This window comes from Euprymna scolopes, chromosome 15 (genome assembly GCF_053919585.1).
Source record: "Euprymna scolopes isolate OS-2025 chromosome 15, ASM5391958v1, whole genome shotgun sequence".
Taxonomy (NCBI): domain Eukaryota; kingdom Metazoa; phylum Mollusca; class Cephalopoda; order Sepiida; family Sepiolidae; genus Euprymna; species Euprymna scolopes.
The window spans coordinates 3,043,863-3,070,718 of NC_136496.1; the positions used below are offsets into that span (position 1 = coordinate 3,043,863).

A 26,856-nucleotide genomic window follows, 5' to 3' on the forward strand; every position below is an offset into this window, starting at 1 on the left:
TATACCAACCTTCAAGTCTGTAAATCAAAAGATTTGCTGATTATATAGGTTGAGAAGTGTCCTCACGCACATACATTCTCACTTTTATAGATATAGAGACTAGAAGATATACCCGGCATTGCCCGGTATTAAACATAACGTTAAATTCCTTTAAAAAGATTAAGTAAAAAACCGGAAAGATACTAGCAGGCCACCCGGCATTGCCCGGTTGTAAATTACGCATGAATAATATATTTTAATGAATGCAAATTTCTTATTTATTATAAACAGAAATACCGTAGATATTAAATGTAACGTTAAATTCCTTAAAAAAAAATGAATTAAAAAAAAGAAAAGAAACTGAGACATATGCATGCAAGTATTATATTTTTTTCTACACAGTTCACTTCTTATAAGTAAAAAAACAAAAATACTTGACCTGAGTTCGAAACCAAAACCTAAAGACAGTTAGTCAAGTACTATAACTATAAGACCAACTTTGCAGGATCTTTAAATGTGTTTTCAAACTTACTTATTCTTAACATAAAGAAGCTGTTATGTTTCTCGACTGCACATGCATAGTACAAGGAACAATTGACATGAAAATCTGATAAACACCCCCTCCACTGTGCATCGATTTTTCAATTTTGACTCCTTAGTAGTATTTTCCAGATGAAAACTGATTAAAAAGTTTTCCACATGTCTGAATACATTATATACCAACCTTCAAGTCTGTAGATCAAAAATTTGTTGAGTATATAAGTTGAGAAGTGTCCTCATGCATACACACACACACTCACATCTTCACTTTTACAGATATACTAGCAGATGTACACCACGTTGCCCATCATTAAACATAACATTAAATTCCTTTAAAAAAATGAAGTAAAAAAAAACGGCAAGAAACTGAGGTATGTGCATGTGAGTATTACATTTTTTTTTTTCTAAACAGTTCATCTCTTGAAAAAATGGGAAAAAAGAAAAAAAAAAAAGTGGTAGTCGGCAGGCAGGCTCGAACCCGTACCGCGAAGGAGGAAAAGAACATGAAAAAAAAATGTGACATTTTTACTGTTGCGTCCATCGCCAAACCGAAAGTGATGTAGGATTAAATTAAGGCTAGACAATCGAAAAGAGGGGATGACTTTCGAAAATATTGGCAAAAAAAGCAACTCCTCCCTGTAGAAAAGTGCCCAGTTGAGGGTAAAGGAATTTTTTTATATTTGTCGTCTGAAGAGTCGAGCTTCAAAAGGATACCGATCTTGTGAAAATCCGTTGCCTGTCAAAAATTTTAAGCAGACATACAAACATACATACATACATTTAAACAGACAGGTGAGGTGCATATCGGTCCTGTGGCCTGACATGCCTCACGTTGTCTAAAACATACCCAAAACATGTGCATCGTCCACACATGCTTGCAAAGAAGAATTCTCTAACCTAATTTTCGACTAACCTATTTTACAATAATGTTTAACATTTTCTATTGTTCGGATCTAGATAACCTCAATTTAATTTCATTTCATTTTCATAAACAGAATTGCATCATCAAATTCCTTTTCTAAACTATTTTATGTGAAACTAAACAATGAGTAATTCTACATTCCATTTTCAATAACTTATCTGTATTATTTATTTTAAACTCTCCTGAATCTTAATTCCAAACCTAGCTTCCCAGGTTCGAATTCTCGGACTATCCTATCTCATTTTTACTTACAAGAACAGGCGACTGTTCTCGTAACATAAATATATAACTTTAACTCTACTGAGAAACGCCAGGTTGGGACAGTTAGTATGAATTTCAAGACTGAATTTTGAAAAACTAGTGAAAATTTTTGGCTTAAGTAAAGAACAAGATTCTATTGAAACCAACAAGATGAGTTGAAACAAAAAACATTTTTTCTTATTTTTAATGGCTGCTTAAATTGCAGTCTCTTCATTAATCAGCCACGTCCAACATCCGCTGTGATCAGCCGCTATAAGATCTTCATTTTGCCCTGATCATATTTTTCTGGCTTTGAATTATTCATTTAATAATAACAGAAAAATGGCTTACATCAGAAAATAGCATCAACGTCTACTTCATAGTGCTTCTCTCCTTCGGACAGATTTGTGCTACCAGGGAAACTTACACGCAATATTTTCAGTCCGGAAAATTATGATAATTGTTGAACTAAAATTAGATTCAACTGCATGAAAGTAATTATCAATTATTGCACCTGGTGTGAATATCCATGTAAAAGAGTATTCACTATGGGTAAGCACATTTGGTTAAGAATATAGTGTAGTATCGGTTCTGATTCTACACTTAATCTATTCTGTCATCAGTCAGTGAAGGAGAAGTCTTTCTAGATTGAGGCAATTTTTATTTTTATTCCAATCCAGAGTGTGCCTTTTGGGGAGCTGGATTTTCCTCCTATTAAAAAAACTGACCTTGTATCTAGTTCTGCCCTCATGGCAAAGAAAATGAATAGGAGATATTAATATACTAAAGCTGAGTTAATCAAGGTTTACTTCCTTAAGGCTTTTTTCTCGGTATATTTTATTAATAGAAAGTACAACCTAAAATATTTATTAGTTTTGGGATTGAATTATGTTATAAAATAAAAATTCATTTATTTCTTTGAATTGTAATTAACTGAACAAATCACACTTCCTTAAGGCTTTTTTCCCGATATATTTTAATAATAGAAAGTACAATCTAAAATATTCATTAGTTTTGGGATTGAATTATGTTTTAAAATAAAAATTCATTTATTTCTTTGAATTGTAATTAACTGAACAAATCACACTTCCTTAAGGCTTTTTTCCCGATATATTTTAATAATAGAAAGTACAATCTAAAATATTCATTAGTTTTGGGATTGAATTATGTTTTAAAATAAAAATTCATTTATTTCTTTGAATTGTAATTAACTGAACAAATCACACTTCCTTAAGGCTTTTTTCCCGATATATTTTAATAATAGAAAGTACAATCTAAAATATTCATTAGTTTTGGGATTGAATTATGTTTTAAAATAAAAATTCATTTATTTCTTCGAATTGTAATTAACTGAACAAATGACACATATCTCATTTAGCAATTTATATATTTCTCTTGCTCTCCTTGGTTTATGCGCGTTTAGAGAAAGAATCTGTTCTTGTTCAGAATCGACCGGTCATGATTAACAACCTGGTGAAGGGCAGAGGAATAGTTGGTCGAAACGTCGTGAAACAACTATAAAAAATGAGGATAACATAAAATATGCAAATTACTCATCTCAAAAGAATTCCAATAATTAAATAATATTTATCATTCGGTATGGACTTGACAATGGAACATCAGATAAAAAAAAAACTTGGATTTAAAAGACCAAAAAATATAACCCTGATTGCCATTACAGTTTCAATCCTATCCAAAGTCGGCCAGAGAATTAGTTGGCTAAAATGTGGTGAGACAACAACAACTATGGAAGGCAGTAATTACTGAAGATACAGTTAAGAGATTCAGCATTCCTATCCTGTCGCGGTTAACCACCTGACGAAGACTGGAGGAATAGTTAACTGAAATGTGAAACAACAATTATAAAGATGAGGATTATAGTCCACAAATAAAGAAATAAAAAAAAGAAGATATCGTGTTTTGAAAGAAACAGCTTACCTTGTAGGCTTGTATATAATGATGCTTTTCAACCGTTTCCATTTGTGAAGTAATCCATGTCAGCTTCCAGTTAATGTCGGTTATGAGGAGAGAAATCATGGTGTTTAAGGGCCTTCCTCTTCTTAGTTTATTCACCCGTAGACTTGTATATAATCATGTTCTTTTTTTCTGTGAGGTATTTCATTTTTTCATCCAGATAATATTGAGTTATCAGGAGAGAATATGCACCGTTTCAGGGCTTTCTTCTCTACAGCTTGTTTGCATATCGTCATGCGTTTTGTTTCATTTCATTTTTTTTTGTTAGACAAAATTAGTTATAGATTTTCTTTTATGTTTTACTGAATTTAATTTTCTGTTCATTTTTTGTTGTTGTTGTTTTAAGCAAATTCCTGTTTTGAGATTTCAAAATAAAAACATATAATAAATTACACAAAGAAGGCTTCACACAAAAAATTAATTGATGTAAACAACAAGGATTTTTTGATGCTACGTTTCACAGTTTTTAAGATAAGGATTGATGATTCGGATTCTTTGGACTATTGTTTCTCATCTTGAGTGTTATTTTCCCAACGTCTGAGCCGATGTAACCTCCAATCTTATCGAATTTAGAAATTTTTATGCTGAACTCGGGAACCACTTAAAACAGATTATAACTTGTTCAGAATTCCCCCATTATTAAAAAACAATAATAAAGAAAAATTTATGTGATGTGTGTACCCATGATAAAATGAAAATATCATATTCCAAAAATTACGTAAGTTGATCAAGTAGTTTTATTTTTATAAAGAAAATAATTTTTCAGCGATTAATGGAAATTCATAAGCATTATCACATAAACCTCGCAAGTTTGAATTATGTTGAGTTATCTCCCTTTGTTTTTTAAGCTTGTTTTCAAAATGAGAGACAACACAGGCGCTTATAAGTTACTCATAAAATGTTATTTTCTTATTTAAAAAATAAAACTACTTGATCAATTTATATGATTTTTGGAATATGATATTTTTGTTTTGTCACATGCATCCTACAGATTTTTCTTTCTTTTTATTTTAATATAGCGGGAATTCTGGACAAAAACCAAAAGCAAAATATTATGGAGGTTGAATGTTCAATCTTTAGTGTGAATGCTACTAAGAATAGAATCAAGAATTACTTAAAACTACTACCTGGCCACAGTTGATGGAACGAGAGCTAGTTAACTCATGGTTTCCAAATTTGACATATATGTTTTCGACATGACATACCTGAAGAAGGTTGGAGGTTACATCAGCCAAAACGTTGTGAGAAGAACACCCAAGATGACAAGAGTAGTTTGAATAATCTAAATAATTCAAATCTTTTTAAATAAACCATTACAAATGATCGGCTCATTTTATGATCAGCCAAGCATGGATAGGACAAAGAGATTAAAAACTAATTAAAACTTTGTTTTGATTTGTATTTATTAACATAAAACAAAAGTTTGGGGAGAGTTTGCTTTTTAAAATAATGAATAATTTGTTTCAGATTTTCATGCAATACAACTTGTTAATAATGGCTGCCAACCAAATTGAATGGCAAACAAAATGTCAAGCTTAATAACAAAACATGTGATCAAAATACTGTCCCCAAAAACAAATAACTTTTTAACTAAGTGATTTTTTAATTAATTGAATACGCACAAAAAGTAAAGTTAAATATTTACAAAGTTTGCATTATTAAAATAAATTAAACTTGTTTTTTTTTTTTAATCTTGTAAACATTTTATTTTAATAAGAAACAATTGTAAAGTTAAGTCAAGAATCAATTGTAAAGTTGAGTTAGGGACCAATTGTAAAGTTGTATCAAGATACAATTGTAAAGTTGAATCAAAAAACAATTGTAAAGTTGAGCCAAGAAACAATTGTAAAGTTGAATCAAGAAACAATTGTAAAGTTGAGCCAAGAAACAATTGTAAAGTTGAATCAAGATACAATTGTAAAGTTGAATCAAGATACAATTGTAAAGTTGAATCAAGAAACAATTGTAAAATTGAATCAAGAAATAATTGTAAAGTTAAGTCAGAAATAACTTCAATTTCAAATTAATCTCAAATTCTCCTTTTCCTTTTATACTCTTTGTAAGCATTTTTAACTTTCAATTTTAAAGTTGAGTCAAGAAATTACTTCAATTTTATATCAATCCCAAATTGACTTTTTAGAAAAAATCAAATTTGTTAAGCAAGAAAGTTCATTTAAGCCAAGTAATTAAACTAATACACGCTTACGGACTGTTAAAGAATGAAAGCTTGGATTAGTGCTGAGCAAAAATCAACTGCAAGCACTTGTGCCCCCTCAACATAAATATCCCCAACAAACCCAACAAGCAGCTAAATCCCACCCCTTCACAGTAAAGATCCCTAGATGTAAGAGAGCCTTCTACTCCAGTAGTTTCTTCCCCAGGACAGCTAGACTTTGGAATTCCCTTCTGGGCCTCTGCTTCCCCAACTGTACTGGCATGCAGAAGTTCAAGTGTAACGTGAACTGACAGCTTGCCTATATCTCTGATACTAGCCCCCTACAACAAAGTGGCAATGTGCCTTGTTTGAGGTGAAAATGTAATAAAAGATAAATAAATAAAAAAAAAAAAACTGGGGATGGGAGGGGAAGGATTAAGTCAGTGATCAGAACATTTCCATTTCACCCATCAGTTAATATATGTGATAAAAACAAAAACCAATCTCAAATAATACTTTCTTATTTTAAAAATTATTTTTCCCCAGTAAATTTAGCTGTAGATTTGGAGCGTAACTGATAGGAGTTGACCAAGTTCTTTGAAGTCCCCAATAAAACTTTGCAACCACTTTCAGTGGGAGCATCTGGGAGTGAATCTTTACATTCATCCTCGGAGAGATCCAGATTGAATAGCTCTGTATCACATTGTGTCTGTTGATGCTTTTGTGACAAAAATAATGGCGACGTGCTTGAATCCTTAACTGACCGTTTCAGGTCAGCTTGAACTGAAACATCAACCAAGTTTGAAGTAATTCGGCTTTCAGGGTTCATCTGAAATATTCAAAAATAAATCCTGTCTTTAGTTTGAGTTCCAAACAAATATCTTTGGAGAAAATAAGATGCTTTCTTGTTTCTTTTCTAGAATTCCCCCATATTAATAAACAAAAATTTTAAAAAATCTGTATGATATAAGTATGTGTGACAGAACGAAAATGTCATCTTCCAAAACTCATATAAATTGATCAAAGAGTTTTATTTTTCACTAAGAAAATCAAATTTTATCAGTAAGTGAGGACTGCCTTATATCACCATCTTGAAGAAACAAAAACAGATAACTCAACAGTAATTTAAACTTGCAAGATAAGCCTTACAATACCTACAATTTCCCAATAATCGCTTAAAATCGTTTTTAAATCATTTTCTTTATAAAAATAAAACTACTTCACCAATTTATGTGATTTTTAGAATATGAACTTTTCACTCAGTCACTGGTACGTACGTCATAAAGAGAATCTTGGACAAGCATCATAATTATTTTTTATTTAACATAACAAGTCGTCAAACCAAAAGGAATCAAATAATGATGTTCTGCACCTTTTGGCTAGGAGCAAAGTGTGATATTTGTTCTTTTGCTGCATTTGATGTTTTCTGTTCTCAGTCAGTAAAGAAGTCTTTTTAGACTGAGGCAATTTTAATTTTTGTTCTAATCCAAAGTACCCCTTTTTGGCAAACTGGATTTTTTCACATTAAAAATCTAACTTGTGTCTAATTCTGCCCTTGTGGGAAAGCAAGTAAATAAGAACAACAATGTTCTTGGCCTTTTGGCTAGGAGCAAAGTGTAGTATCTGTTCTGAAATTTTCTGTCCTCAGTACGTGAAATAGGGATCCTTCTAGACTGAGAAATTTTTTTATTTTTGTTCCAATAAAGAGGTATTCTTTTGGGAGAAGCTGGATTCGACTCCCATGAAAAACGAACCTTGTGTCTAATTTTGTCCTGGAGGGGAAGCAAGAAAATAAGAACAAAATTCTGAGCTTCCTTTCCTCACTCTAAATATTTAATTCATGCATATTAAATGTTTTTTTTTTTACTGCAGTTTATATGATGGTAGGTTAAAATGTCATCAGCTTGCTTTCTAAACAAGCCTCTAAAGATCATGGAGTTCATGAAAGAGAAACATTTTTGAAAAAAAAAAAAAAAGTTTTGATAACTGAAAGGCAAAAACATAAAATATTGCAATGAAATCTCGTTCTGTCATCAACTTAATTATATCAAAAAATAACAATGCAAGATGACTGTTGCTAAGATCTGTTATAGGCCGCCGCCGCCACCACCACCATCATCATCATCATCAGCAGCAGCAGCAGCATCAACATCACACAGTACTTCATAGCTGAAGATGATTAGACAGGACTTCGGTGCTTTATCCTACAGTGTTGTAGCATTCTACGCTCAGTGTGGAAAGTTTCCCCGTAACTAGTGCATATATAATTATCAGGGTTTTGCCTTTGATAATGTTTCTGTTCAGATCTGCCCTTTATTTTTGTCTCTATTTTTGCCTTTCCTTTGTAAAGGCTATTATGCCAGCAACTTCGGTAGGCCGTTAACTCTTCTCAGTTTTTCATATTCATTGCCTTTGGGTGGTGCTTTATCATATCCTTGTAGCGGAGTTTCTGCCCACCAATCTTTCAGTATCCGGTTTCCAATTCTCCATAGAATAGGATTTTTTTTTTTTTTTTTTTTACATGGTGGTCACCACTTATCAAGGCCCAGAAGCCACTTAGGGATAAGGGTTATTGCAAGTACAGTACGTTAGTGTGGAGATTTAATGAAGTGTTTACTTAAGAGGGCGGTTCATTAGGAATTTATTAACGTTGGACTTGAAGACATCCAAGTTGTAGTCAGATGGGAAGCAGGCAGACGGAACAGAGTTCCACAGGCGTGCAGTTCTTAGAAAGAAGCTTTGTTCATGGAATCTACGTCTTTATTTAGGCACAGATAAAGAGTGGGGGAAATTTTTCACAGTGGATTCAGCTAGACGGGTGTTTTTCGTGAAGGATTGGCGAGGGGGGACCAGAGATTGGAGTTCAGATGAGCACCTGCCATGGAAATAACAATAAAACAAGGATAGGCTCGCAACGTCTCTTCTGTGGGAGAGAGGTTGCAAGGTAGAGAAAAGGGCATCCCCCACTAAGCCACGAAGTCTATTTTGTACTCTGTCAAGGCAGGATAAGCTGTTTTTAGCAGCTCCTGCCCAGATATGGCAGCAGTATTCCATCCTTGGACGTACTTGGCTTTTATATAGACAGAGAATTGCATCAATAGTGAGATATCTTCTGGAGCGGTAGAAGGATCCCACCATCTTTCCAGCGACCTTGGCAACAGACTTTTGGGATGCGACTGTTTTCCATTCTGGTCACATGTCAAGTCCATCACAATTGTGTGGTGTCGAGTACGGCTTCTATGCTGTCCATGTTGGCTCTGCTGAGTACTTCAACATTTAGTATGAAATCGTTTTAATTTTCAGAATTTTTCTTAGGTAGAACTGTTGTATTACTTCCAACCTCTTCATATGATCCATGTACAGTGTGTAGGTTTCTGCTGAATACAGTAGAGCAGGTAATATCACTGCTTTATAAACTTATAGTCCACAGTAGCACAGTAATTGCAGATTTTTTGTAGACGTGAGATTAATTTGCATGTGTGGAGACCAACTAGTTTAAAAAATGACAGGTTGGGAGCAGAGAATCAGTTGAATTCTGGACAACTGAGAGAAAGAGGGCATTGGAGTTTGTCGGTGCTCTTTTTGTGGACATCACTCCAGACAAAACACGAAGCCACTTGATGTAAGAAGCTAACAAGAATGAAAGATGATTGACTGAAAACACCCAGCTTTAGGTAGGATGAAAACAGTCAACAGGAAGAGAGTTGCACAAGTATGTAGTTCTCAGAAAGAAGTTACTGAAATAGAAAGAGGTATTATAATGAAGTATCTTAACAACAAATTAATGAAGACCACTAGACCAATGAGTCAAATGAGCTGAAACAAAGGAAGCAGGGAATAAATTAAACAATAGTATTCATAGAAGAGACTGGCAACATCACGTCTGTGATAGAGAGGGTGCATAGAAGAAGAAAGGTCCTGCCGGCGCTTGTGAAAAAAACCATGCTCCCAGTTTTGGACTCATATCGAGGCAGTGATTGAGGCTGAAGGTGGCTACATTTAATAGATGTCAGCTCTACTACATAATCAAGTTACCTGAATTGATCTTTTCAATAAAAGTTTTAAAAAATAAAGCTGTAGCGTTGTTTTCTTTAGGGCGACAATTTTATCGTTCTACTCTGTATTATAACAAGCCTCTGCTTTTTTTACCTGCTTGTTTGTGTGTGTAATATTCTCAAATAACAAATAAATTTAATCCACAGGGCTTGAACTAAATAAATAATGCAAAGTGAAAAACGACTCTTGAAAATTCAGTATGTTATATCTATACATCTTATGAAATGATTCACCCATTTTTATGATTCCAGGTTCAAATGAATAGCTACAGCAGAAATTGGAATACACCCTAATAAAGCCTGATTGTCACAACTGGTATATTTCAAAAATGGAATCTGAATGTGAGGACATTTTAAAAGAGCAATATGCAATAAAATTCTGTTTTAAACTTGGAAAAAATGCCACAGAAATGTATGGAATGCTTCAAAATGCTTTTGGACTATCTTGCATGAATCGAGCATCAGATTTTGAGTGGCATAAGAGATTTAAGGAAGGCAGGGACTCTGTGAGGGATGATTAGAGATGTGGGAGGAGCAAGAAAGTCAGAACCCCTGAGTTGTCAAATAAAGAATTTAATGGACAAGGACCGTCATGTGTTTATAGACAATAAGTGCAGTTTGATGTCAGTGTGGGAACTGTACACACAATTATTTGGCGAGGAACTGAAGATGTGGAAGATTTGTGCAAAGTTTGTCCCAAAGGTGCTCCATCCTTGCCACAGAGTATTTGACTAAGATGTGCATCAAGACAGTTCCTCACCCTCCCTATAGCCCAGACCTTGCTCCCTGTGACTTTTGGTTATTCCGTAAGCTCAAGAAAAACCTTAGAGGCTGTCATTATGAGGAAATTGAGGAGATGAAAGAGGCTGTGACGAGGGTTATTTTCATGCTCACACAAGAGGATTTCTATGGAACCTTCCAAAAATTGTTGGAGCGGTACAGCAAGTGCATTGCAACCAGAAGAGATTACTTCAAAGAAGACTAGAATTTCATGTGTGTACTATCAATAAAAGTGCCCGTACGAAAAAAGTCTAAAGACTTATTGAAGGCACCTTGTATATATTGTATCAATAAAAGTTGAATCTGCATAACTTATTCCATTATTATATGTCTTAATTTGATGTCGAGTTTGTATTGATCCATTACACTTCTGCATTATACTGTCGTTTATAAATTATCCTTATAATTATTTAAAATATGTTTGTTCAAGTGGATCAAACAGAATCTATTCTAGACAGAGGATATTACGATAGGGCTGACCAGCGAGGAAATATGCTGAATTTGCGATAATTGGAAGCAATAAATGACACTAGACATACATTTGAGAGGATAGAAATTGCTCTGATGTAGAGTTTGGAGGAAGCAACGAAGCTGGAAAAAAGTGTTTTCAGATGGTCTGACAAGCCTTAAATAACACCCTACTTGAGAATTCATTGTTCAAACTCTTTGTCTTCATATTCATATGCAACATGAATTGGATCTAATATATTGAGGACAATACCAAAGAAGGTGGGCTCTCTCTACCATGCTAGAAAATTACTCACACCAGAGAGTATCCCATGTTTTTACAAAGCCACCATTTGCCCATGCATGGAATATTGTTGCCACATCTGGGCCAGTGCATCCTGTATACATTGCTAGTCTCTCATTCTAAGACAGGGTTCAAAAAAGAGTCTCAGATCTAATAGATCCCGCACTATCAGCAAAGCTCCAATCTCTGTCCCTTCATCGCTATGTTGCATTCCTGTGTCTGTTTTTATCAGGGACTTCAAAGAACTTGGTCAACTCCTATCAATTACGTTCCAAATCTACAGCTAAATTTACAGGGGAAAAATAATTTTTAAAATAAGAAAGTATTATTTGAGATTGGTTTTTGTTTTTATCACATATATTAACTGATGGGTGAAATGGAAATGTTCTGATCACTGACTTAATCCTTCCCCTCCCATCCCCAGTTTTTTTTATTTTATTTATTTATCTTTTATTACATTTTCACATCAAACAAGGCACATTGCCACTTTGTTGTAGGGGGCTAGTATCAGGGACATAGGCATCAGGAGTACTGTGTAGGGAGTTGGGCAGCAAGCTGTCAGTTCACGTTACACTTGAACTTTTGCATATCAGTACAGTTGGGGAAGCAGAGACCGGAAGGGAATTCCAAAGTCTAGCTGTCCTGGGGAAGAAACTACTGGAGTAGAAGGTTCTCTTACATCTAGGGATCTCTACTGTGTAGGGGGGGGGGGATTTAGCTGCTTGTTGCCTCCTCGACGTACATACTTCCGACTAACCGACACGGAAAAGAATCTCCCCCTTTACCATTGAGGTTCCTAGATATTGAAAAGCCTTCTACTAATTATTTCTTCCCTTGGACTGCTAGACTTAGGAATTCCCTTCCTGTATCCTGCTTCTCTGACTATATTGATATGCAAAAATTAATTACATACCTTGGAACCATACAGGAGGGTGGGTATGATGACTCATGTACTACAATAAATAAATCCACTTCAATAAAAGAAAATGGTAAGTCAATGAATTATCTGTGTTTTCATTGGTTAAAAAAAGAATAAACAGAAATTATTTATTGTTTGGAATCTACGAGCTTAGGGGAGTTGAAGAAAGGTGAAAAGTGAAAGAAAGTGTCCAGTTATTTATAACAGATAATAACTTGTTGCAGTTTTAAAAGGTCAGACTGCCCCTTCTTTAGGGCTGCTGAGTTATTCTCCCTCACCTTCCAATGGTGGAAAGGAAGTTAACAATAAAAAAAAAAAAAGAAAGTTACCTGTGTTCTATTATTTGTGAGTATTGGAGATCCCTCATCCCAAGTCTTGTGTTCCTTCTTTGGGATGGTCATAGTTGCAGCATTCACTCTGGATTAGTTAGGCTGACACTTTCTAATAAATTCACTACCTCCTGAATACTGGCTGACTGGGCATGGCAATCCAAGGTGTTGAGAAGGAGTTAGTTAATTGCTAACTGCCTGAGGTGCCCCCACCAGAGAATGCCAACAGGGCTGCCCAGGCAATAATTAAGAAGTCAGACTGACCCAATTTGGGATGTTCCCACCTGATTCTTCCCACCTTCCAAACGTGTGCCACCTTTTCTCGCAGTGGAAAGGAAGGCAAAATCAAGATGAAGATAGATAAAGAAAGATGAAGAAAGATGAGGAAAGATGAAGATAGAAGAGAAGTGATAGAAAGCATCCATTGATTCATTAAATTCTTATTTTTGGACTGACGCAACAATTTGATGATTTGTAGATTAATCCCTTGAAATTAAGCTTTAACCTTTTTCGCTGATCAAGTTTTAGACTTTTTTCCAAATTAAATCAGTTTCAAAACTGCAGAAAAATTGAACAAAATTTGAGCCAACGCCGACGTAGAATTCGATCCAAATAAGACTATCTACTCTTCTTGTATACGATTTTAATTAACTCTCAATTAACTTCTAGTGTTCTTTGACCTACTGGCACTACCCTTTTCATGCCCCCCCCCACCACTGCCCCCTATTGTTTTTAATGGATAGGATGTAGGAGGAGCAGCTTTACCGATTTTCTAGATTTTCCATCTGTTGGTTCCAAACAGTTTTTATCTATTTTTAATATTCAATGTCATTTCGATGAAGCATCGATGAAGAAAGCGAAAACAATTCTAGAAAAGAAAAAAAAATTTCTGAAAAACATTCATGAAAGAAAACAAAAACAGAAAGAAATCTAAAGAACAAAAACAAAAAAATGCGTCCATTTAATCTGTGAGTTTAATGAGGGGAAATACTATTTTCAACCAAAGTGTGACAGAACGATGACAGAACCGAGAAAATGGTATTTCAAGTTTAAATGTAAAAGACAAACCAAAATATTCTGTAGATTCTTCAGACTACTGTTCTCATCTTGGGTCATATTTGCAAAACATTTCGGCCGATATAACTTCTGATCTTCAGGTAATATCTTGTTGAACTCAGGAATCTTTTTTTGTCAAATTTGGGAATATATACAGAATTTTGAACAAAACCCTTTATTTAATCCGCGGGGTTAGCATGTACTCATTCCATCATCCATGATCGGGTAGAAGTCCCAAGTAATTCACAATTTTATTCTGTTTAAAGGCTCCCAAAATTCATAATAGAATTGTTCACTAGTAGATAATATGTTATATAGTCAGGTGGGATTATATATTATAAAACAGTTATATTGTATTGAAAGGTGAGAGATATCATTCTTATAACGGGATCAGATATAAACGTATAAATTGTATGTATGTTGTTTAGCCAAGAGGATATGATATCGACGTATAAACTGAGTTATGTTGTATCAGAGAGTTATCACACGGGTATATATTACAATTCATATTTACATAAAAGGTATCATTTTTTATAAGAAGAATAATATATGCTTCATACCTTCTTTCTTCAATTCTTGCTGCTGAGCTCCGTGATGAAACATGAAAAGACCAAAACCATTCAATTGAGTCTTCTGTTCTTTCTTCTTTTGTGAAACCACAGAACAACACTTTATATTTTTAAAATATGAATTTATTTCAGTTGTCTCAAATGGTTTTAACAAGAGTCTACATTTCGTATCTACACACTTATTCTTCACAGCCTCGCCTCCTGGCTTGAAGTACGTCTATTCTCTTGCGTGACTAAACTACAACTCTTCGACTCTAAACTTTGCGACCTCTTGACCTCAGTTCTGGTGACATAAGCAATTAAAAGACACGTCTCGTTAACGTGACCTCCTGTATCACATACACCTGTTCAAGGTTATTTTGTTTATATTTAACCTAGCTAATTTATATAAACATCTTCAGCTTAAACCCATTGCTACACTTTATTCTATAACAATAAATAAGATGAGGATTGATAAGTCATATTATATTGCAATTATGAGGAAAAAATGAGTTTTGATATTCATGATTAAAAAAAATGTGAGGCCAGCTGACCGGTTTTGTCCTCACTCTTCTAGAGCTGAATTTAGGGATTTATTTTATTTTTATAAAGCGAGATGAACTCAAGAGGTAAAATATGTTTAAAATATATTTAAAATAAAACATGCTAATGGGAAGAAAAAAAACAGGGAAACACTGCATATATAAAATAAACCTACATATATAAAATAAACCTACATATATAAAATAAACCTACATATGATAAATGTGGAGATTTTATCATTGTACATTATCATACGTAGGTTTATTTTATATATATAGCATTTTCTTGGCGTTTTTTTTCTTCCCTATTAGCACACTTCATTTTAAACATATATTTTCCCTCTTGAGTTCATCTCGCTTTATAAAAATAAAATAAATCCCTAAATTCAGCTCTAGAAGAGTGAGGACAAAACTGGTCAGCTGACCTCACATTTTTTTTTAGTCATGAATATCAAAACTCGTCTTTTCCTTATAATTGCAATATAATATGAATTATCAATCCTCATCTCAAAAATTCAGAAACAAAAGAAAAAAAGATGAATGAAATGACAAAGTCAATTATAGACATGCATAAATGTGTCATCTTATAAACTATTTAATTATTCTTTATGTAATTATAAGTCACTGCTTATCAAGGCTCAGAGGCCACTCAAGGATAAGCATTAATGAACTTGTCCAAAGAATTGTTAACAATAGTTGAGATTAAACAAAATTTGATTATTTAAGCACACAGTTCAATAAGCATTTGTTAAAATTGAACTTGAAAATGATCTAGTTGTAGTCAGCTGGGAAGCATCTCCATGGTATGGTGTTCCATAGGATGATATTTCTTGGGAAGAAACTTTGGTTTTAGTCAAACAGGGAAAGAAAGGAACATTATTTACAATAGCTGCAGCTAGACGAGTTTTCATCTCCTCTTCCTCCTCCTCTTCACTGATTGCATTAAATTTGTGCACTTAGTTATGGAAATGTTATTTAAAATATAAGCACGATAGATTGATATGACTTATAGACAGACTCCAGAGAGCTTCGTCACATGCTTGAAAACAAAATTCTGCCACTTATCACATTTTGTGGCCAATCTCAACTCTCATCTTCTCGGCCATGTCTTTGGGGGGTCATACTCTTAATCAGATCAACAGATGGGCAGAAAAATACTATTTCTGAATTAAGACGAACAGATTGACAAAGCTTTTTACAGAGAAAGAGATGCCTGGAATCGACTAATATTATTTTTCACTTCCACATCATTGACTTTATTCCATCTGTGTGTTTAATGTGAGAAATCCTATCAAACTCAAGCAAGACAGACTGAGGGACAGACTGACAGTCCGACAGACCGATGTAATGTTGCCGTTAAAACAAGAGGAAAGAAATGAATAAAAATCCGGGTCAGCATTTTTGTCTTTTTTAAAAGAAGTTTTTATTACGTTTTTTTCCCATCTCGACACGATTTAAAAGTCTCACGCCATCGTCCATCTCGCTCGATGTACACTTTTCTTTTTCCTCTGACCGCATGACATCCACAGATGGCCAATGCTCGTCCTCGACTTTACACGTCCATTTTCTCCAATGTCGAATTTCTTTCTTCTGCCGACCACATGATGTATTTTTTCTTCTTGCGCACACTTTTCAATTTGCATATGTGCGTTTTTCTCCAGCTGCTGCTACTAATCTCTTTGCAAGCCAGCCATCCTTTGATGGTGCTGATATTTTCCTATACGATATGAAACCAATCTTAGGATACCTTAACTATGATGGCCCCCAAGTGTAAAATTATTTATCTCTTTACTGCAGTGGTATGATGTGACACAAGGGTCAGAAAGTGACATACTAGCACCCTAGAAGAAAAACACTCTAATCTGGAAAAAAAAGAAGCTTGTCAGCATTCCCCAGTAGGGGCACCTCAGACGGTTAGCAATAAACTAATTTCTTCTCAAAGGGATCAAAGGGAGCAGGCAAAGCTTGGGAGGGTGGACCTCCTAGAACTGCATATTATCAGAGACCTACCTCAGTTAACAGAAAATACGCCATCTCAACAATGATCTCTACTGTTGGCTCTAGTGCCAAGAGAAAAACTCTTGGCTGGATGGATAGTATGGCGCCTAGAGTAAATGTGGTATTGTGGTGACTGAAATGAAATTCCAGTTAAGAATATGACAGACATTTTTATCATTTTCGAATAAAGATGACCAACAACACTTTTGATAGCCTTCTGCCTAATTTGTTTTACATGTAAATCTTTATATTTTGTATAAATAAATAATGCAAAGCGTAGTATCTGTTCTAATATTACACTTCATTTTTATCTATCCTTGGTTAGAGAAGGAATCTCTCTAAACTGAGGCACTTTCTATTTTAGTGACATTTTGTGAAGAGCTAGATTTTTTTCCCACATTAAAAACTGAATTTTGTCCCTGTGAAACGCCAAGTAAATAAGGAGTGATTGATTTACCGACAGACAGTGCCTCTTATAGAGATGCGTGGACACATCTAAAACATCTAACCCACCCCCACCCCATCAATGTATTTTGGGAGGAGGTGGAGGTCATAATTTTTCTTTTTTCTTTATTTGATGTTGTTGTCCTTGTTATTTCATTCAAATCCATTGTGACTTAAATATCCTACCTTTTCGCTTTCTCCTTTTCTTTTTTTTCCTTAAAAAGAAAGAGAATCGGAAAGATTCTATTTTCCATGTTTATTGGTTGACTTGCTTCAGTAGTGGATTAAATCATTTCGCGTGTATACATTCCACTTCCTATTAGGAATTACATCCTATCTTTTTTTTTTTTTTTTTTTTTTTGCGTGTGTGTGCAGAATAGAGCCATGGCAAAAAGGCACCATGCACATCCATTCTCTCACGTCTCACACTCACGCAATGCACGTGTGCAGACATGTGCAGCACACGCACACACACACACACACAGGAGGATTATTGTTGGTTGCCTTTCCAACGACATATAGAAGGAAACAAATGGACATGACCATCCCTAACGCAGCTTTTATTCACATGCAAATAACAGTGTAGCTAAAATATATTCATAATAGTCACACACCACACACACACACGCACGCACACACACACACACACACACACACACACACACACACACAGATATATATATATATGCTTCTCTTAGTCTATCTGTCCATTCTTCTTTTTCTCATTTGTTATGACAAGGTGCAGTGAACTAAGTATTGTGGTATTCCGTATTAAAAAGGTTGCTGATTTTAAATCCCCTAAAATATTCGGCCCTTTAAAATGCCCTGTTTACTTAACATTGCCATGGATAGGGGATAATAGTACAAAACTAACTAAACATATTGTTAGAAGTATTATTAATTGTTTTTACTCTGCTTCCTTGCATTTGGTATATATTACTAGACCTGCTTTTCCTTCCTTTTGCAAGGATCGTTTGCCTTACATCCAAAATAATAACATTATTTATCAATTTAAATGCTAGTGTAATGCTGGTTATGTCGGCCGGACTTCCTTGCATTTGCAGACTAGTATAAACCATCACGTTTCATCCAAGATTAGACAGGGTCGAGCGGGATCTGTGAGTGTCCCGTTCCTCTACAGCTTTGGACTCTGCTATTGGCCAACATCTGGTTGAGAGTCCTTGTTGTGCCACTCAGTACAAAATAGAATGGTTTGAGATACTTCATAAAGCAGATTCTAAAAATCATTTAAAAATTTTAGAATGTATCTCTATTGCAATTCGTAAATCTTCTTTGTGCCGACAGAAAGAATTCTTAAAAGCATTAAATCTCTTCGGGGGAACTTTGACCACCTCCCCATTTTAACCCCCCCCCTCCTCGCGGTGCTACTTTAATTGCTTTTTACACGCTTTATTAAATCAAATTATTGGTTTTAATCGTCCTTTTTTGGCACCTTTAATTTAGGAAAAGATCCCCCATTTCTCTTTTTTTCATCAGTAATATTATTTCAATGCTATCGATTTCACGTGATGAGATGATGGCACAGAGGAGACAACCAAACAAAGAAAAGCCCTAGGCAAAATTCATCCGGAAGCAGTAAAACTGAAGTAATGTAATTCTTTGTCATAAGTGGTGGCCATTGTTGTACGCACAAGCGCACATATTTTTGCTTAATACTCGAAAAAAATACTTATTTTCCAGGACACTATATATACAAAATGTAGGCAAATTTGAGCATATTTTATTGGTTTGAAAATATAAGTTCTTTTTTACCAATTGTCATAAAATTTTAACGGTTAAACTTGCGGAGAACACTGTTTTATGGTTGTTTTAAAAATGGAACGGAAATTTCAATTAGAAAAAAGGTATTTGTACAGTATTCTACCCAGGAAATATGGTACTTGCACCGTATAGTAACCATATGAAAAATAAAGGAAATCTTACCTGTGATGTATATAAAAATAATCAAAACCGAAAATCACGTAATATATTCAAGTAATATATTTATATAAGAAATAAGGTGCTTCTTTACTATAGCACATTGATGTAAAAACTAACTCTCACCTGTGACATGGAAAAGATAGCACAACAGAAAATTATGTAAAATCATCGAGTAGTTTTATCTTTATATTAGAAATAAGATACTTGTACATTATCCTACCCAAGCGATAAGGTACTTGTGCAGTATAGTACTCATATGAAAAACAAAGAAAATCCTACCTGTGACGTGTATTAAAGTTAAATTAGAAAAAAGGTAGTTGTACAGTATTGTACTCATATGAAAAACAAAGTATAAGCTATCAAAACCAAAAATCATGCAATATAATCAAGTAGTATGACATTTATAAAAGAAATAAGGTGCTTCTTCACTATAGCACTCTGATGTAAAAGCAAATAAACTCTTACCTGTGATGTACAGAAAAGTTAACAGAAAATTATGCAAATTATTCTAAATATGTGTTGTATATTACCCGCCCTATGTAAGAAAATGTTTTTTCCATATATGTGCTGTAAATTTCCTGTCCTAGAAAAGGTACAATTATTTCATACATGCGTTGTGTAATACTCGTCCTAGGGTAGGTAAAATATTCTTTTGCTCAAGATGGCAAATGATACATAGACATAAAAAATTCCTCTATCCTAAGAATAACAGGTATGTTTAAAATCAACTTCATTTTTCTTATATGGTCCTAGCAACGCCGGGTAGGCTTGCTGTTAAGTTTTTTCAGTTGGTCATTTATTAATTTTCAAAAGGTAGCCATTGCAAAATTATGTTATTGCTGCATATTTAGTCACATACTCATCAGATGTTTACCTTAAAAAACTTATAAAAACACTATTTGGGGCAACTTACCTGATTCATGTAACCGACATGCTATATAACAAGAGCAGAAGTTTAATCATGGTTTCATTTTTTTTTTTTTTTTTTTTTACAGTGTTCACCACTTATCAAGGCCCGGAAGCCACTCAGGGATAAGGGTTATTGCAAGTACATTATGTTAGTGTGGAGATTTGATGAAGTGTTTAATTAAGGGGGCGGTTCATTAGGAATTTGTTAATATTGGACTTGAAGACATCCAAGTTGTAGTCCGGAGGGAAGCAGGCAGACGGAACAGAGTTCCACAGGTGTGCAGTTCTAAGAAAGAAGCTTTGTTCATGGAATCCGCGTTTTGATTTAGGCACAGATATAGAGTGGGGGAAATTTTTCACAGTGGATTCAGCTAGACGGGTGTTTTTCGTGAAAGATTGGCGAGGGGGGACCAGAGATTGGAGTTCAGACGAGCACCTGCCATGAAAATAACGATAAAACAAGGATAGGCTCGCAACATCTCTTCTGTGGGAGAGAGGTTGCAGGGTAGAGAAAAGGGCATTTATTAAAAGATTTCCGTAGACATTATTGATTTAACACTAAGCAACAGACGCCAAGAATTTTGAGCATTCAAAATTCTTATTTCATTAAATAAACCTGCAGACACTATTTCTTATCATCATTATCAGCATTTTAATTATTGCTAAAATTACATGTAGACAGCAAAATCCAAGATTAGCAAAAAAGAAAACAAAATAATGAAAACAAAAGCTGCTATTTTATGAATTAAAACTTGCAATACTTGTAATATTTTGATTATTTGAACGATTATTTTCATTGGGGTTGTTATTTTGACAACATTGTAGTTAAGATAAAGGTATATTATCCAAATTTTAATCCTTATCTCAAAAATTAAAAAATATGTGCACACGCGTGCATCTACCATGATGCCACGATCGGTAATACCACTTGTCCGAGAGTGGCATTTACCAAGACATGAATTTCAACACAAAAACAAAAGAAATGAATCCTTTAGTTTGGATTGTTGCATAAGAGGTCAATAAGGAAACAAAAGGAATTAAATGTCAGGATTTTTATTGGCTGCAACGTTAAGAATACCAGAAGAAACAAAACAACGTCTATCGTCATCATCATCATCATCATCATCATCATCATCATCATCATCAATGATATTAAACCACAAAGGCAATCGCAATAATGATCTTATTGAAGTATAAACACACTGAACATGAATAATAGTTGTACATAATCAAAATGAAAAGTTAAAGTTATGTGTTCAATAGAAAGAGGATTAGAGTGACACTATTAAAAAAATATGATACGTTGGGTCATCCATTGAAACTGAATAAGCAAAAAGTGAGTTTGTAAAATCAGTTAAATTTAAAAATAAAAAGACAAAATCTAAAATAAGTCTTTCTGTTCAGCATCTCTTTTTCTAGCCTTTCTCCAGCTATGGGTTAAATAGTATTAATACTTTTAGTGGTATTTCCTTATTGTTTATAATGCACGACTCTTCCAATCTTCTGTTTTATAGCTTTATTACCTATGATAGTTAATGAATAGAGAGAGTGACTGCATCAAAAGTTATAAAAACTTTACAAAATAAAAGAGGGGTTCAAACAACCTTCAGTGACAGGAACCTAGTTAGAGATGGATCACTTGGTGAGTTAATTGCAAATTATGAATAGTATCAATACTTGTGGTGATATTCTCTTATTGTTTATAATGGATCATTCCAAAACTCTGTTTCATAGTTTTATTACATTTTGCTGTTTAATATAAAGAGATAATTCTTCTTTTTTCTTTTTCTTCTTCTTCTTCTTCTACTTTCTTCTTCTTTTTCTTCTTTTCCTTTTTTCTTCTTCTTCTTTTTTCTTTTTCTTCTTTTTTCTTTTTCTTTTTCTACTTTTTCTTCTCCTTTTTTCTTTTTTTCTTTTTCCTTCTTCTTTGCTTTTTCTTCCTTTCTTTTTCTTCTTCTTCTTCTTCTTCTTCTTCTTTTTCCTCCTTTCTTCTTCTTTTTTGTTTCTTTTTCTTCTTTTTTCTCTCCTTCTTCTTCTTTCTTCTTCTTCTCCTTTTTCTTTTTCCTGCTTCCTTTCTTTTCTTCTTCTTCTCCTTTTTTTCTTTTTCCTTCTTCCTTTCTTTTCTTCTTCTTCTTTTTCCTCCTTTCTTCTTTTTTGTTTCTTTTTCTTCTTTTTTCTCCTTTTTCTTTCTTTCTTCTTCTTCCCTTTCTTCTTCCCTTTCTTCTTCTTTTTCTTCTTCTTCTTCTTCTTCTTCTCCTTTTTCTTTCTTTCTTCTTCTCGTATCAGGTCTGTTATTGCAAATATCGATGATCATGTATCTCTTCAGTTCTGTCTGCTTTCGGTCTTTCTAATTAGATCTATAGATGTGTTTCCAGTGACCCTGTTGAGATTGTCAGTCAACTTTGTTGCCTTCCTCTGCACTTTTTACAGCGATTTTTCCTAACATCAAACTTTTTTCAAAGCCGTCTGCCTGCATTTAAATGGCTGACAAACTTTAACTGTCTGGCATGGATGATATTGAGTAGTAATCTGCTGTAATCTGCCTTTTATGCATGACTTCTCCATTTGTTTTCCTTTCTGTCTATGAGATTCATAGAATTCTCCTTAAAAAACATATTTCCATTGCTTCCAAATAACTTTCAACCGCCTTCGTTACTGTCCAACATTCGCAACCATGAAGAAAGAATTGACCATATGTACGTATTGAAGATGGAGAGAGAATCACAGAAGATAAATACTGCTTAGATAGCATAGAATAAGAGCGGATAAGAGTAATAGACAGAAAGTTAGTAAGCAATGCGTGATTTTGTGAGTAAATTACAAATTAAAAAAACAATTTCAATGGATGTTTTAAAAAATCATAATTCAATCAAAAAATCTTTGAGAACAGGTTAGTTTATTGCTAATCGCCTGAAACACCCCTACCAGATAATGGCAAAAGAACTGCTCAGGCATTTGCGTAGGTCAGTGTGCACTTCTTCTAGTGGACTGACTTTTCAAAACCTCACTTAACCTCCTACTGTATATAAATATAATAGTTCAAATCAAACTAAATATCATAAGGTCGCAGTTTCAATCGTAACTCTCACTCGTCACCTTTTTTTTTTTTTTACTTTTGTTTTCTTAGTTTTTTTTGAAAATCTATTCTTTTAAAAATTAATAAACTAGCAGGATCCGTTAAAATTCTACGAAATGAGAAATATACTTCATCAACATCTTTTGATAACGCTGATCATTTTCTAGATCGCGCAGAAAATTATTTTTTTGGACAGAAAAACCAATAACATGCTGCAAATATGAGTTTATTAACATTTCTCTGAAAATAGTGTCAATTATATTTTAAATATAGAACTGATAAATTAATAAATACTAATAAATGCTCAGAAAGTAATAGTGTGCTACATAGTTCAATACAAATAATAAAATCACATTGTAAGAGATTATTTTTAATTTATTTCTTCAGGTAGGCACCTCTTGGCAGGCAATGTTGATATTTTTTTTTTTTTTTTTGCTGTTTTTTTTTTCAAATGCTTTTTTTAGTTTTGTTTCACTGACTTCTTTCTTCAGTGAAGAAGTATTGCACATCAAAATTATGAGTTCCTTTCTCACATGATTAACACAATGATCATGTACTATTATAATGATATTCAAAAACGAGGCTACATCAAAGGGAGATCACTCTCATATTTTTGTCCAGGGTTGTCAGATTGGCTTTTTTTTTTTTTGAAGCAGTTTGGCCTTCAAAAATTATATTTGGTCTTTTTTTTTTTTTTCAACGCATAACGTAAAAACTAAGTACAGAACAATCAGAATATTATATATAGATTGTCAAATCATAAACAACATCCGTTAAGGACAACTAATATTATGTGTTGAAAAATAAATCAGAATGAAAAAAGAAACTCCTAGTTGTGTGCATCGAAAGTAATAAATATTGGATTGCTAAGTATTTCCATCAAGAGTTATATCCTCTTCAATAATAGATGAGGTAAAATTGTTTCTCTCCATAGGTAGCACTGCTACTCATCTAATCACTGCAATGGAGGCACTCACTAATTTGCAGAGGAATGACAGAACTCATCAAGCTGTAACCACAATAAAGAACCCCCTCACCCCCTCTCTGTCTGTCTGTCTCTCTCTCTCTCTCTACTAAAAATCAAACAATATCTTACATGAATAACGTTTCTTTCCTAGAACATTCTATCTGCGGAACAAGATACCACAAGTCTGTTCCTCAACCAAATAGAGCATAGCCATCTTTAAGTCTAATGTTAACAAATACTTGCTGAGTCGTCTTAAATAACCAATTGTTTTCGGTCCCCTTATGGAAGAGACTATCATCCAACTAATGATCTCTTTAACCTTTATCCTCGAGTAGTCCTCCGGCCTTGATAAGAGGTTAACCACTAGTTAGAAAAAAGAAATCAATCTGCTGTAAAGGCTATGAAAATACAAGATTGACATTTGTCACCAGCCGCCAGTTTTTGTTCATGTTTTGCAGGTGTTAACGATTAGACGGCCAAAGAAAGTTATTGCGGAAGTGAATAAAAAGGTTTGATAGTTTAACGTTCGTGATTTTGATAATACTAGGGACATTCTTAGAGTAATACCTCCTATTTTTTCATTCCACTCGAATGGATCAAAGGGGATTATAAATTGAATTATTATGAACTTATGCATTTATTACCTGAAAGTTTCATCTCTCTGTTGCAGATATTGATGGTATGAAACGCTAAAGTAACTCCTGTTATGGATGTGTATCAAAAGCAAAGATCCATCATTAAATTTCTGGCAAAAGTTTCATTAGAATAGTGATGACTATGTAAAAAAAAACTAGTGTTTCATCCTTTCATGAATCATCAGTGCAGGGTGTCACAATTATATATATATATATATATATATATATATATATATATATATATATATATATATATATATATATATATATATGATGTTAAAAGTCCACATATGCTTCTAGAATATTGATTTCAAGGTGATGAAGATTTTTTGAAGCATGAAAATGATGTTCTTTTTTATATTTAATATTTTTTTTTATTTCAAGCAGTCCTCCACTCTTGGTCACAAAAAAGTATCAAAATGAAAATGAAAGACGTTGAAAAAAAAACTGGAAATTTGTAATTTGGACAGCGTTCATTTCTGGCAACAATGTTCGAAAGAGTTCATGTGAATTATTTTTGCCATTTGTGGAAGAAGAATGTGGTATTTTCTTTCTTTTCTTTTTTTTCACAATTTTTACAATAATATTAGCGTTTAATTCAAACGGCAAAAAAAAAGAGACGCAATTGATTTCAATGTGTATAATAAATGGTTAGAAACTGAAACAAACTTGTTGAACGTTAAAAATAATGTTATTTATAGTTATCATAATAATAATAGTAATAGTTGAAACAAAAGTATCAATGGATAAATATAGTAAAGTATTAATAACAAAGGTGATAATTTTAAATAATAAAAATATACCTCCCCACGAGGGAAGTGTTAGAGACAATGTCGGTTTTTAATGTGGAGTAAATTCCGTTACTCCCTCTTACAAAAATAGCATACTAAATAGGGATAAATATAAAAATAAAAATTGTCTCGGTCATGAAGGATTTCTCGCTCACTAAGTGAGGACAGAAAAGGTTAAGTGTAGTATCAGAGCAGATACTTAAATGTGGCCTTGGCCCAAAGGACACTCTGTGCGTATGACAATATTTATGATGATGATGATGATAATAATAATAATAATAATAATTACATTTTAGCCACAGACCAATAGTAACGTCTACGTAAAAATTGTGTGCATAAGTGTAAAGATATACATGCATATATCTCCAATTTACATCCACATATAATACACATACATATCCATATATAGCTAAATGCAACGTACATACATACATAATGCATTCATATATATATATATATGTATATAGAATCATATGTATAAACAGACATGCATGCATGCATACACATACATGCACACATATACATACACACATATACACAAACATGTACAGATCCACAGAGGCATATATACTTATACACATACACACACATGTATGCATATACACCTATATGTGTACATGCACACACATGCTACTATACATACATATAAGCGCACACACACACAAATACACATACATATACATACATACACGCACACACACACACACACATATATATATATATATATATATATATATATATATATATATATATATATACACACACAGTATATATGCATAGATCAATATACATGAGCATGTAAGGCAGCACAAAAACATATACATCAACATATATATGCATTATACAGATAGAAATATACATATATACATCATAGAAACATATATGGTGCAAGTCTATAAACGAGCCACAACAAATCTTTTTTTACAATAAAAATCTGAAAAAAATCTTTATAATGTACGTACTTGTCACTGCTAAAAATAATCGATGGTCTGCCCTCCACATTCTCTTTATTAAAAGACACATTCTCTTTATTAAAAGAAGTCCATTTATTTATTTATTATCTCTTAAAATCGTAAAATTTGATTTTCTTCAATAAAAAATACTTGATTGATAAAATATTCGATGGTCTGCGTGGTCTGCCCTTTTTGACCCATATTTCCACCAGGCGCTATCTCTCAAACAAGATGGTGTATGGCAAAACTTCGATAAAACGTCTGATAATATTTGATTTTCTTAAATAAAAAAAAAACTACTTGATTGATTTACATGATTTTTGGAATTTGACATCTTCATGCAGTGATAAGT

General features: G+C 33.5%; 1 protein-coding gene across 1 annotated transcript in view; it reads right to left on the reverse strand.

Moving 5' to 3' along the window:
- Window positions 1-5,040: 5,040 nt before the first annotated feature.
- LOC145293693 (uncharacterized) overlaps window positions 5,041-26,856 on the reverse strand; it is a 150,679-nt gene continuing 128,863 nt past the window's right edge. The window contains exon 10 of the mRNA XM_080140103.1: window positions 5,041-6,639. Within this exon, the coding sequence (XP_079996229.1) occupies window positions 6,343-6,639 (297 nt within the window). The 3' untranslated portion in view covers window positions 5,041-6,342. The remainder of the gene's footprint in view (window positions 6,640-26,856) is intronic.